The 15305-nt window shown below is 37.5% G+C and overlaps 1 protein-coding gene across 2 annotated transcripts in view; it reads right to left on the bottom strand.

The window, feature by feature from the left end:
• Positions 1-15305, bottom strand: part of LOC138698178 (serine protease inhibitor 2-like) — a 192075-nt gene that overhangs the window by 123998 nt on the left and 52772 nt on the right. Inside the window, exon 1 of one of the 2 annotated variants that reach the window (XM_069823923.1) lies at positions 6608-6752. The exons of the other annotated variant lie outside the window; for it this stretch is intronic. Within the exon in view, the coding sequence (XP_069680024.1) occupies positions 6608-6644 (37 nt within the window). The 5' untranslated portion in view covers positions 6645-6752. Of the gene's footprint in view, positions 1-6607; positions 6753-15305 lie in introns of those variants that run through there. 2 annotated transcript variants of the gene reach the window in all.

The following is a 15305-nucleotide window of genomic DNA, read 5'->3' as shown; positions in this document are numbered from 1 at the left end:
TAACCTCTGTTCCTCTCTCAAAGTGAGAGTCCTAATTTCACAACCATACAGAACAACCGGTAATATAACTGTTTTATAAATTCTAACTTTCAAGTTTTTTGAGAGTAGGGTGGATGACAAAAGCTTCTCGACCGAATAATAACAGGCATTTCTCCACATATTTATTTAGCGTTTCCTCCCGAGTGTCATTTATATTTGCTATATCATAACAGAGAATAAAAGAGGGAACGGTTGTTGTTATTATTATTATTATTATTATTATTATTATTATTATTATTATTATTATTAAATTAGTTACTTTACGACGCTTTATCAACTGCTATAGCTATCTAGCATCTGAATGGGATGATGGTAATGCCAGTGAAATGAGTCCAGGGTCCAGCGCCGAAAGTTACCCAGCATTTGCTGGGTTGAGGCGAGAAGCCTCAGCCAGGTAAAGGCTGGTTCACAATAAACCGGGAACGGAAACGACAACGAGAAATAATGTTAAAATAAATGTATTTAAATGTGAGAATTCACAATTAACGAAAGATTGCCGGAGCCCGGGAACGGGAACGTGAAAGTTAATTGTGAATGCTCACATTTAAATGCATTTATTTTAAGAATATTTCCGTTATCGTTGTCGTTTCCGTTCCCAGTTTGTTGTGAACCAGTGTTAACTTGTCACCAAGATTCGAACCGGAACCCGATCGTTTCACAGTCAGGTGTGCTAACCGTTACTCTACAGCGATGGATTATTATTATTATTATTATTAATTATTATTATTACTTATTATTATTATTATTATTATTAATTATTATTATTAATTATTATATATATATCATTATTATTATTATCACTGTTATCATGATCATTATCGTAATCATTAGGATGATCAAGATTATGATTATCAAGATTATTATGATGGTTATTATTTATTATTGTCTTGTAAGTTACCATTAGGTACAACGAATTAGAAACCTTATTAATTCTTAATTTGTTATTCTCATTCCTATAACATATAGGATAATTATTGTAAACCATATAGGCCTATATCATTTTATATTGCAACATGGCTGCAATACAATAAGGATTGTTCTGTAACAATATTTTATAACGTGCACACCAGTAGAAAGTGTAGTTTTCTATAGTATATGCTGGTTCACAATAAACCGGGAACAGAAACGAGAACGGAAATAACGTTAAAATAAATGTAGCCTACAGTATTTAAATGTGAGCATTCAGAATAGTTAATTGTGAATGCTTACATTTAAATACATTTATTTTAATAATATTTCCGTTCTCGTTGCCGTTTCCGTTCCCGGTTTATTGTGAACCAGCTTTTAATATTTTCATGTTTCATATCATTGTATTACAAACTATTTTTTTATTTAATTGCTATAAAAGATAGCCTAATTACTGTAAAGTGTAAACCATCTTGGACTATATAGCCTCATTTTCAACTACCTATATTAAAATATCATTTAATACCATCCGTACAATAACGGGTTTTCATGCGTTGAAAGGTTCCGTACAAATTTTACGGAAGAAACGTTTCAGTCATGAGTCTTTCGCAAACAGCTCTTTGGTTAACTCGCCGTTATTCGAGAACCAGTAAAGATTTTGAGTGGCCATCACTTTTAAAAGTAATTTCCATCCTTTCTCAACATTTCTCTCACTTTGACCCCCCATCTAACGTGAAAAACAAAGAAGTTTTCAGCTTACAAAGGTGAAGTTGCAAATGTCTATTCTGAACACATCAATCTCCATCGAAGTTAATATTTTTTTGTCACTTTCCAAAAAATATTTTCAGTTCGATTTTTTTCCTATGTTTTCCTTAGACATTGAGCTATCAATCCAAAAAAATTACAGCGCGATTGATTAAGTATTATAGAAGCTACGACACGATATATATTTAAAGAACCGGGAAATGTATAAGCCAATGCTTCCTATAGGAGCACGGCCCGAGCGATATTGCTTGCTTATCAGTACTACAGTCCCGCCTAGACGTCCGAGACTGTCGGGAATGACCTAGTATCGGTAATCTCGGGACCAAGAGAATCTCGTGTTCTCTATCAATGAGTCATTTAGCTATGTTAGGTACTCGCGCACCGAGCGAGACTACGATGATTACGCAACCGAGAACGGGCGATAATATGAGTTAGTCTGCCCGACTCTACTCTCCTCACACGTGTACCACGCCACTGAAGATGTTCACGGGAGTAGTGGACGAAACATTTGGTTGTAACACCGACAGACCATGGCCCTCTATCTCGGAAATTACGCATCCTAATTTAAAACCAAATTTAGTACAATTATGTACTACGTGGCAACAACAGACTTTACTATATTAGGATTTTCGCCTTGCATTTTTGTGAACACTGAATTGTATTTGCCATATTGTCAATCGAATTAGTTTCAATGTTATTTAAACGAAGTCCATTTTCTGCAATAATTGCTGATTTTATTTCATTTGAAATGCTCTCTGCACTCTTATTACTATCTTCATAAAAGTATAGAACATCGCCACGTTTTCCATCTTTTGCGGAAAGATGTGTCACCACTAAGGGGAAATGTTTCTTGTTACCCTTACTTGAGGCATCTGAGCCAAGTGAGAATGGGACATTTTTGAGTCGTTCAGAAGCCTCTCCTAAAAGAACGCTCGTAACAAGAGCTTCAATTTTCGTTCGCCCACAGCTTATTTTTGTAGTTATTGAAGAGTCATTAAAAACACAAGATTAGCCTAAAGTTTGTTACCAGAATTTTGTGAATTGTAGGAATGGTGATGTTTCACACCATGATATGTTAAAGTCAACTCAGTTGCTGTAATTTTATCATCTTCAGTTGAATATCGTGGGGGCATAAATTTTAGTATAGAATTATTCCTACTTTGTGATTCTCTAATCCAAATGCCTATGGTAACAGCTTTAACGCCCTCATACTTAACTGTAAATGAATTTCACACTTTATTCCGGTAAGAAATTTCATCCACTCCTTTTACTAGCCAGTCCTTGCACTTATCATTTTCAACCACTCATCACGAAAAGAACTTAAATATTATTTTTTCCGGATTCATATTGAGCAAATTCCCGCACTTCGGACCGAAAATATAAACAGACACAGTTGCGAGAAATAATTGTGATGTTAATTCATTGTTAGAGTGTCCTTTTTCGAGCAGAAATAATATTAAAGGATAGAGAGTTTTAAATAAAGATATAGCCTACCGAGATACCTACGCCATCGTTGATAAATTTTCTGCTTAAAACGCGAGTTTTTGTTGCGTCCTAGTATGGGCAATATAAATGGTTAAGTGGTAATGTGATGCAAAATAAACTTTTCTGTTGGCCTTGTGCCTTGTTTGTTGGTGTCAAAGGAAAAAACAATAAAAAGAAAAGAAAGAAAGAAAGACAGACAGACAGAAAGAACAGTGTGTCTACTGAGAGCTTCAGCCATCTGAAAAATATTTTCAGGGAATTTCAACACTTAGTACTTCAGCTGAGCGTAATATGAGTTGCTTCATCACACTCAATCACTGAAACAAACTCACAGCGTAGCAACTTACTTGGTGTGCAACATTTTTATTTTTCATTATTAATAATAATAATAATAATAATAATAATAATAATAATAATAATAATAATAATAATTTAGTATTCCCAAGAAACTAGTTCAATTCATTAAAATGTGTCTCAGTGAAACGTACAGCAGAGTCCGTATAGGTCAATTTCTGTCACATGCGTTTCCAATTCACTGCGGGCTAAAGCAAGGAGATGCACTGTCACCTTTACTTTTTAACTTTGCTCTAGAGTATGCCATTAGGAAAGTCCAGATAACAGAGAGGGTTTGGAATTGAACGGGTTACATCAGCTGCTTGTCTATGCGGATGACGTGAATATGTTAGGAGAAAATCGACGAACGATTAGGGAAAATACGAGAATTTTACTTGAAACAAGTAAAGAAATAGGTTTGGAAGTAAATCCCGAAAAGACAACGTATATGATTATGTCTCGTGACGAGAATATTGTACGAAATGGAAATATAAAAATTGGAAATTTATCCTTTGAGGAGGTGGAAAAATTCAAATACCTGTGAGCAACAGTAACAAATATAAATGATACTCGGAAGGAAATTAAACACCTAATAAATATGGGAAATGCCTGTTATTATTCGGTTGAGAAGCTTTTATCATCCAGTCTGCTGTCAAAAAATCTGAAAGTTAGAATTTATAAAACAGTTATATTATCGGTTGTTATTTATGGTTGTGAAACTTGGACTCTCACTTTGAGAGAGGAACATAAGTTAAGGGTGTTTGAGAATAAGGTGCTTAGAAAAATATTTGGGGCTAAGAGGGATGAAGTTACAGGAGAATGGAGAAAGTTACATAACAACAAAACTGCACGCATTGTATTCTTCACCTGACATAATTAGGAACATTAAATCCAGACGTTTGAGATGGACAGAGCATGTAGCACGTACTGTATGTGCGAATTCAGAAATGCATATAGAATGTTAGTTGGGAGGCCTGAGGGAAAAAGACCTTTGAGGAGGCCGAGACGTAGATGGGAAGATAATATTAAAATGGATTTGAGGGAGGTGGGATATGATGATAGAGACTGGATTAATCTTGCTCAGGATAGGGACCAATGGCGGGCTTATGTGAGGCGGCAATGAACCTCCGGGTTCCTTAAAAGCCAGTAAGTAGGTAAGTAATAATAATATTAATAATGTAATAGCAGTAATAATTAATATCACGAATAAACATTTCCTATCGCAGGCACTTAAACTAGTTGCATCAGGCCTCACCGAGGATTTCGGTCATCGGCCGCTACTACTTCAAACCTGTATAGGGTTATGCATGTCACTAAAGATTTTGAAATCTCTAAGTTTGTTAAAGAAGTAAGTTTATAGAAAAATAATAATGTAGTTTTGTTCATAAAAGAATGGGGTTTATTTTCACAAGAACTTCTGTTGCAGTTGTTTCACTACTGTTGCTAAAGAAAGTGAAGTAAATAAACCACAATTCAAGCTATTCTTTTATGAGTTTGTGTGCGTGTCTTTTTTAAATTCATACCAGAAAATAATGGCTTTACCTCTACAAATACAAACTGGCCTTATTCAGTGTTGCTACGAATCTAATAGAGAATGTTTCAGCGGACTGAGAGTATTCAGATCTCTAAAGGAATTAGGATATGAATCCTGAAATTTGTTGTTATTATGGAAATTGTAAAAAAAATTGAAGAGATCCGCTCCGTTGTAGATAAAAAGCGTTGTGGTAAACCAAAATCCGTAGAAAACTATGTGAATTCTACTTGCGAGGCTGTAACAAATGAGCTACTCAACAGTGTGGCGTATTCTCAGAAAATTGGTTTATGTCTGAATAAACCTCACTCGTTTATGAACAAAGCTGTACAGTATTGTTATTTGTCTATAAAGTTAGGACCTTCCTAACAAAGTTAGAGGACTATCAAACCTTTCTTGACTTTGAATAACTGTATTTTAACAGCTACTTGTATTTAAATGCCGGTTTTCTTAAATAAAATATTATTTGTATATACGAGTCAATATTATAATACGTACATCTATTAACTTAATTTTTTAAGACCTTAATTACATATTCCTATTCTGAAATAGACTTGAGTAATCCACCGTGTCTTGGAACGTAACACTGCCAGAGTTTCGAACTGTATACAAGTTCCACCATCCAGGGCATATAGGTGCGTTATGTTCAGCCCAGTTGTTTCGAGTAGGCAGACAAAATAGACTCAGCAGAACAGGTGTCCTGATGACGGAATGTGTATGTAGTTCCGAAACGTTGGAGATGTGAAGTTCCAGCACACGGTGGAGTATTCGAAAGTTTACTTCTGAACACAATCACAGCGAAAGCCTGTATTCCTGCTCAAATCAGTCAATATATGAATAAAAAGATATCTTACTTTTGGAATTGTATGTGCAATCCAAAATAAAAAAAACTAATATAAATCCCAATGTGTTGACGGAACTGATTTGTTGCGAAACGTATAAAACGTATGATAAACTACATCATGTCCGTGACACACATGTTCAAATATGTACTATGTTATTTCACAGAAATATCTCGATATTCTAATCTTAAGTTCATTATCTTGTAATTTTATGTATGACCCATTAAACTTCAAGTATTTAATTGTAGCCTATAATTTTTAAGGTATGCTATTATCTGTAGAAATCTTAATCCTTGTTGTTTCCATTCCTTTAAAAATAATAACTTCCTTAAACTTTAGCACTATTTTGCGTATTGGGCCTGTCGTTCACTATTGTATGGCTATGAAATTCCTTGTCTCTAATACTAGCCATCACTGAAGTATGACGAAAATGTGCGAATATGAGTTACATTTTATAAATTCACTTTTGCGTAAACTTCTGCCATGGCACTTTAATATCAGTAGTACAGTCAAATCCGTAACTTCTATGGAAAGGAAAGCGTCTTCCACTAACTGTGAAAGTAAAACATGAAGTCAATAACGTTCCCTTTTGACATCAGGTTTCTTCGTGGCGCTTTGAAACCTACGTACGTGTATCATACCTGGTTTTTATTGAAAAGAAAGCGGCTCGTCACTTGCCGCCACTGAAGCGTGTTGACCGACTCACCTGCCAGATGTGGACCAACGGATCGGAGTTTCGCCATGGAACCTAGTTTTGAATGAGTGTCAATCAGTCTTCTGTTAGCTGGCCTCTTGTGAACCCGCAGACTGAGATGTAGCGAGCTAAGTTGTGTTTATTAAAGTACGTAACGCGACCCCCACTCTTCTAGTATGAGACCCTTCCCCTCCGGAATCTCTCCTTCCTCTGGGAAATTCCCGCCATCAGTCTATGGATAATCGCTTACTACCTCTAGTCTGCCTGTCGGCGAGCTACGATTTGCGTCTACCTACGTGTTAAATCTTTTAGGCTCGAAAAGAATGCATTTTTGAAAATTGTTTATATGTTTATCTGATTCACTAAACATAGCTACTTCGTTCCTACGTGACGGATTTATTCATAACTCGCCGTACCCGTGCGCTCCGCGGTACCCGTTAGAAATAAATATAAAATAATTACAAAATTAAAATAGGACATTTGAGCCAGGGAACATTCGTGTTTGATAGAAGGATAAATCGTTTAATATGTTACTTAATTTAAATTGTATTTAAAATATTAAAATGCGATCATTTTGATCCAGAGACCACTCATTTGGTGCAATGAAAATTCCTTTAACATGTTTCTTAATTGCTATTACCAATTATTTTTGGAAAAGCGAAAATTAACAGAAAAATTTTGGCTACAGATTTATTATTATGTTTATATTATATTATATTATATTATATTATGAAAAAGTGTGTTGATAACGGATGTACTCGAATTAGAAAGTTTTTAATTTGTTGTGGGAGCTCTTGAATCTCAGGAGGAACAACTTTTACAACAGCGCAACATAATCTGCTTGGCTCATTACCCAATTTTTTTGCATTGCATTTATTGCATATGTATTTTATGTATTTTAACACGATTCAATTGAGCATAGTTAAAATTTGAATCATAAAATAATGGATTGCTAAGCTAACGTACTATTACTGCATACTAAATCAATACATTCTCGTTGTTCGTTAATTCTCTGAGATAAAAACGAATATGTTCATAAACATTATTATAAGAAATACAGGAAATGAATATACAGAATAACCTATCAAGTTTTCTGTGCATAAGAAGTTATTTTAATCTTACCTGTCCTCAATTCACTCACAAGTTACTGTAATAACATTATAGCATTATGTCCATCCAGAGAAACTACACTTTCCAATGATGAAATAATAATTAATTATACAAATCGGTTAATTTAGCTTCCGATATTACCATACAAACACAGAAACATTGTCTGTAGGCTATGTTTCATAGCTTTCGATTGTTGTATCCAAGGCCCCTTATATGCGAAGTCATTTGTTTTTTATTTCAATACACCGCCTTAGATGGCAGTTATTTTAATTTTAAAACTCATTTATCTCATTAAATATCAGTCCTATCAAAATTTTTCAGAGAATAAAACTTATCAGAAATCATTTTTAAAGAGACTTTTGTTATGTAACATATTTCACAAAAATCAATAATAAGCGAGATATTTCGATTTATTTAATTCAGGCCCCCTTATAACCCTCCTTTTAAATAATATATTTTGAATGCCATATAGCCTATAATCTAAGTTACAACGAACTTAATTTATATTCCAATTTTCATCGAAATCGGTTCAGCCATTATCGCGTGAAAAGGTAACAAACATACAGACAGACAGACATACAAACAAAAATTTCAAAAAAGCGATTTTCGATTTCAGGGTGGTTAATTATATATGTTAGGACCAAATATTTTTGGAAAATCGAAAATTACCACAAAAATTTCGGCTACAGATTTATTATTAGTATAGATTTGTCGCTTAAATGTATTATTATTATTATTATTATTATTATTATTATTATTATTATTATTATTATTATTTTTGTTATATGGTATTCGCAAGAAACTAGTTCGATTAATTAAAATGTCTCAGTGAAACTTAACAGCAGAGTCCGTATGGGCCAGTTTCTATCTGTTGCTTTTCCAATTCACTGCGGGCTAAAGCAAGGAGATGCACTATCACCTTTACTTTTTAACTTTGCTCTAGAATATGTCATTAGGAAAGTTCAGGATAACAGGGTTTGGAATTGAACGGGTTACATCAGCTTCTTGTCTATGCGGATAACGTGAATATATTAAGAGAAAATCCACAGACGTGTAGGGAAAACACGGAAATTTTAATTGAAGCAAGTAAAGCGAAAGGTTTGGAAGTAAATTCCGAAAAGACAAAGTATATGATTATGTCTCGTGACGAGAATATTGTACGAAATGGAAATATAAAAAATGGGAATTTATCCTTTGAATACCTGGGAGCAACAGTAACAAATATAAGTGACACTCAGGAGGAAATTAAACGCAGAATAAATAAGGAAAATGCGTTATATTATTCAGTTGAGAAGCTTTTGTCATCTAGTCTGCTGTCAAAAAATCTGAAAGTTAGAATTTATAAAACAGTTATATTACCGGTTGTTCTGTATGGTTGTAAAAATTGGACTCTCACTTTGAAAGAAGAACAGAGATTAAGTGTGTTTGAGAATAAGGTTCTTAGGAAAATATTTGGGGCCAAGAGGGATGAAGTTACAGCAGAATAGTGAAAGTTACACAACGTAGAACTGCACGCATTGTATTCTTCACCTGACATAATTAGGAGCATTAAATCCAGACGTTTGAGATGGGTAGGGCATGTAGCACGTATGGGCGTATTCAGAAATACATATAGAATGTTAGTTGGGAGTCCGTTGGGAAAAAGACCTTTGGGGAGCCGAGACGTAGATGGGAGAATAACATTAAAACGCATTTGAAGGAGGTGGGATATGATGATAGAGACTGGATTAATCTTGCACAGGATAGGGACCGATGGCGGGCTTATGTGAGGGTGGCAATGAACCTGCGGGTTCCTTAATAGCCATTTGTAGGTATTATTATTATTATTATTATTATTATTATTATTATTATTATTATTATTATTATTATCGCTAACAATTTTTAGAAGCTTCTGTATGTCTTTTGAGACGGATACAATAATTTTTTGTCTTCAGTGTAAGCAAAATTGCGAAAAATTCTTTTTGTGGATACCTGTGAAATCTTTAGGCATCTTGATCAATTTGACATAATTATGGGGAGGCTCCTGACATGGCCATGAATGTCTCGCCTGATGTGTAATAATACCAGTATTAGCATTACTTCGCAACTCATGGGGGCTATTTTCTGCATGAACACGTTTCTTCATACTGTTGATTAACACCACATATTTATAAGTAGGTTATTATAGCTAACGATAGCACACGGTCACCACCTCATTTGACGATCACATCTGACATGGCCATGAATGTCTCACCTGATGTGTAATAATACCAGTATTAGCATTACTTCGCAACTCATGGGGGCTATTTTCTGCATGAACACGTTTCTTCATACTGTTGATTAACACCACATATTTATAAGTAGGTTATTATAGCTAACGATAGCACACGGTCACCACCTCATTTCACGATCACATCTGACATGGCCATGAATGTCTCGCCTGATGTGCAATAATACCAGTATTAGCATTACTTCGCAACTCATGGGGGCTATTTTCTGCATGAACACGTTTCTTCATACTGTTGATTAACACCACATATTTATAAGTAGGTTATTATAGCTAACGATAGCACACGGTCACCACCTCATTTGACGATCACATCTGACATGGCAATGAATGTCTCGCCTGATGTGTAATAATACCAGTATTAGCATTACTTCGCAACTCATGGGGGCTATTTCCTGCATGAACACGTTTCTTCATACTGTTGATCAACACCACATATTTATAAGTAGGTTATTATAGCTAACGATGGCACACGATCACCACCTCATTTGACGATCACATCTGACATGGCCATGAATGTCTCTCCTGATATGTAATAATACCAGTATTATCATTACTTCGCAACTCATAGGGGCTATTTTCTGCATGAACACGTTTCTTCATACTGTTGATCAACACCACATATTTATAAGTAGGTTATTATAGCTAACGATAGCACACGATCACCACCTCATTTGACGATCACATCTGACATGGCAATGAATGTCTCGCCTGATGTGTAATAATACCAGTATTAGCATTACTTCGCAACTCATAGGGGCTATTTCCTGCATGAACACGTTTCTTCATACTGTTGATCAACTCCACATATTTATAAGTAGGTTATTATAGCTAACGATAGCACACGATCACCACCTCATTTGTCGATCACATCTGACATGGCCATGAATGTCTCGCCTGATGTGTAATAATACCAGTATTAGTATTACTTCGCAACTCATAGGGGCTATTTCCTGCATGAACACGTTTCTTCATATTGTTGATCAACACCACATATTTATAAGTAGGTTATTATAGCTCACAATGCACACGATCACCTCCTCATTTGACGGTCACATCTGACATGGCCATGAATGTCTCGCCTGATGTGTAATAATACCAGTATTATCATTACTTCGCAACTCATAGGGGCTATTTCCTGCATGAACACGTTTCTTCATACTGTTGATCAACTCCACATATTTATAAGTAGGTTATTATAGCTAACGATAGCACACGATCACCGCCTCATTTGACGATCACATCTGACATGGCAATGAATGTCTCGCCTGATGTGTAATAATACCAGTATTAGCATTACTTCGCAACTCATAGGGGCTATTTCCTGCATGAACACGTTTCTTCATATTGTTGATCAACACCACAAATTTATAAGTAGGTTATTATAGCTCACAATGCACACGATCACCTCCTCATTTGACGGTCACATCTGACATGGCCATGAATGTCTCGCCTGATGTGTAATAATACCAGTATTAGCATTACTTCGCAACTCATAGGGTTATTTCCTGCATGAACACGTTTCTTCATACTGTTGATCAACACCACACATTTATAAGTAGGTTATTATAGCTAACGATAGCACACGATCACAACCTCATTTGATGATCACATCTTAGTTGCAGTGAGTGCAGAAAGTATTCGTACATTGCTGCTTGTTTCATGAAATTAGCCTAATGTCAGAAATATGAGCTAGAAGCTTTCCGGAAATAAATCAAACAGGTGTGAAATGTGTTTACTGACGGCAAACATTCAGAAACCTAATATCTATATCAGCGGTTCTCAACCTTTTTCAAACACGTACCACTGTTTTTAATATATGACATTAGGTATGCCATTAACTAAATTTATAATGATAAAACGTTAAGTGTCGGTCCCAGGGTCATAATAAACGTTTCTGTGCTTCAATACCAATAATTTATTGATATCTTTATTTAGGCTGTTTAATTAAAACACAGTTAAAATGTTATGTTTTATATAGCGACGCTCGCAACTGGAGAGGTTATATCAGCGTCGCCGGATGTGCCGGAATTTTGTCCCGCAGGAATTCTTTTACTTGCCAGTAAATCTACTGACATGAGCCTGTCGCATTTAAGCACACTTAAATGCCATCGACCTGGCCCGGGATCGAACCCGCAACCTTGGGCATAGAAGGCCAGCGATATACCAACTCGCCAACCAGGTCGACAAAACACGTTACTATTTGAATTTATTTAATGGAGTGTTCAATAAAATACACAGAAAACAGCTATACAGGGTGTTTCTGAGGTGGTGTTACAAACTTTCAGGGATGATGGCGAAGGACACATGTGTCTTTTTTATTGGGTTATTTTACGACGCTGTATCAACATCTAGGTTATTTAGCGTCTAAATGATATGAAGGTGATAATGCCGGTGAAATCAGTCCGGGGTCCAGCACCGAAAGTTACCCAGCATTTGCTCGTATTAGATTGAGGGAAAACCCCGGAAAAAACCTCAACCAGGTAACTTGTCCCGACCGGGAGACACATCTATCAATTTGAGATAAGGAACACTGGTCCGGAAGTGACCGAGTCGAAAGTTCTGTGGAAATTAAATAATTTTATTCCTCTGTACACCTTATTTATGTGTATTTATATGTACATCTTACACATACTCTATTCATCTAACGTTGTTTACGTTGTCTACTTACAGTATTCCATTCAGTGCGCTGTCTGAAGGATGGGGACAGGAAACTACACTAAAGCAATGCAGATAGGGTAATGTGTAACGGACATAGTCGGTCCTGATATACACGTCTGTAAACAGCAGTGTATGTGTACAAGTTGCAGTGTCCAGTCGATCAGTCCTAGTGAAATGGAGGAGTACACGAGAGCGGAATAAGCATTCTCATGGGTCGTAGAAATGTTTCTTCAGCCTGAAAATGTGGTTAAATAATATTTAGGTCGAAATTTAAGTTTAAAAAATGGAGTTGTCCATCTCTGAAACTAAGTCATGGAGTTGTCTGTTTTTGAAACCAAGTGAAGCCATATTTAAAGTTGGAGTTGTCTATTTTTGAAACCAAACGAAGTCATATTTAAAGTGAAATTGTCTACTTATGAATCTAATCTTCTAACTCGGTTTCAAAGTAAATTTACGTAAAAAGTATTTATTCATCGACAAACCGATTATATAAACAATAAACCATGTTGGATTCGCGATGCGTGATGGAAAAAGGTGGTACGAATGTGGGCTCCTCATTGGCTACTGAAGGAATTGTCCTAATTTGAAACCAAACCACAGTGGAGTTGTCTACATTTTGATTCTAAAGCGCACAATTAAGTGCTATTTTCGCTCTGTTCTGTCCGTTTTTTAACCTAAGCCGGGACCAGGACACCATCCCCCGATTTGCCGTCATTCGACACCATGCCAATTCACTGGCAGCTCGGAGAATCTTCAGACGCACGAGCCTGGCGCTCGTAAGAGAACGGATACACCACACTAGGAGAGTACTGGACACCATCGCCCGCGAGCTTCTAGACATCCACCTCCAGTTGACTTCCGCGCTTCATCCGCAGGATTGGGAGTGGATTGACAGTTCCACCACGGCACAAGAGCAACTTTACAGGAGAAAGGCGACCACTTGGCAAAGTGATAAATTTAATAGACTGTCTGTTGCCAACCAAGTCACACCACCTTTGGACTCTGACCGCGTGGTGGTCAACCTGACTGGCAAGACATTGGACCCGAACCAGGTATCGGTTCTAGCGAAAGGACTTAACTTTGCCCTAGCACCTAAGAAACCTCCTGTGAAGGAAATCATAAGCGGAGTGGAACAAGCTATCCACAAACTCCCGACCGACACTGCGGAAGAGATTCGCAGGGACGTCTGCGGTGCCCTCATAAGGGCCGGTAAAGCCACACCCAACATCACAAAGGCAGAACACCAAGCACTCCGCTCGTTACGAGAGGATGAAAGTATTGTGGTACTACCGGCAGATAAAGGAAACGCTTCGGTCGTCATGGAGTCCAATACATACCATGAGAAGATCCTGGAACTACTAGCGGATCCATCATACAAGACACTCAGCCGCGATCCCACGAGCTCCATAGAAAGGCGCACAACAGCCTTACTAAAGAAGGCCAATCTGCCAGCCGAAGTGACGAAGTCCTTGACTCCACATTCCACGAGACCACCTAGACTCTCGGGTTGCCGAAAATCCACAAGAAGGAGGTTCCCCTAAGACCTATTGTCAGCGCCATAGGTTCTCCCACCTACCGGCTGGCCAAATACCTCACCAGTCTTCTGAATCCTCTTGTGGGAAAATGCAGCCACCATGTGAAGAATTCAGCAGAGTTCATCAAGACTTTACAGAGCATCAGAACAAATCCATCTGATATTTTGGTGAGTTTTGATGTTGTGTCCCTCTTCACTAGAGTCCCACTCAAGGAAACGTTGGAGTTATTGAGACCTCACTTCCCGCCTGAGGTCATTGGACTTTTTAACCATACGCTCAGCTCCACCTACTTCATGTACAAAGGGCAGTACTATGAGCAATCCGACGGTGAAGCCATGGGCTCACCTCTATCACCTGCCATAGCCAATTTATACATGGAAGACTTCGAGCACAAGCTCTAGAGAACGCGCCCCTGAAACCAGCTCACTTCTACCGCTATGTAGATGACACTTTGATCGTCTGGCCTCATGGAGAAGAAAAACTTCAGGAACAATATCCACCCGAACATCCAGTTCACGAAAGAGATGGAAAAAGACGGTTGTCTCCCCTTCTCAGACATTCTCATCTCCAGGAAGTCAGATGGCACACTGGATCACAGAGTATACAGGAAACCGACTCATACCGATCTATATCTGAATGGACGCAGCCACCACCATCCGGCACAGAAACGAACGGTCCTGTCGACTCTTCTACACAGGGCGAGAGGGATTTCGGACAAAGAGAGTCTCCCTTCTGAGATCTGTCACCTACGTAAGACGTTCCAACAGAAGAACTTCGGCAACAGGGAAATCGGCTTGGCCCTCAGAAGGGCCTTTTCGGACAAACCATCTGCCGAGGAACAAGAGGAGACAAAGGGCATGGCATACATCCCGTTCTACGGCCCCATCTCAGGCAAAGTAGCAGAATGCTGAGAAAACACGGGATTAAAACCATCCATAAGCCGCCCACAAAGATCCAGAACTTGCTGAGACCAGTTAAGGATGACCTTGGTCTCAGGACACCTGGTGTCTACAGAATACCTTGTGAGTGTGGGAAATGTTACATCGGGCAGACGGGACGAACTATTATGGAACGCTGCAAGGAACATCAACGCAGCATAAGACTATATTATCCTGATAAGTCTGCAGTAGCCCAACAC

Source organism: Periplaneta americana, chromosome 4 (genome assembly GCF_040183065.1).
Source record: "Periplaneta americana isolate PAMFEO1 chromosome 4, P.americana_PAMFEO1_priV1, whole genome shotgun sequence".
Classification (NCBI taxonomy): domain Eukaryota; kingdom Metazoa; phylum Arthropoda; class Insecta; order Blattodea; family Blattidae; genus Periplaneta; species Periplaneta americana.
Note: the sequence above shows the minus strand (reverse complement) of the source record. Positions and strands in the feature narration are given on the sequence as shown.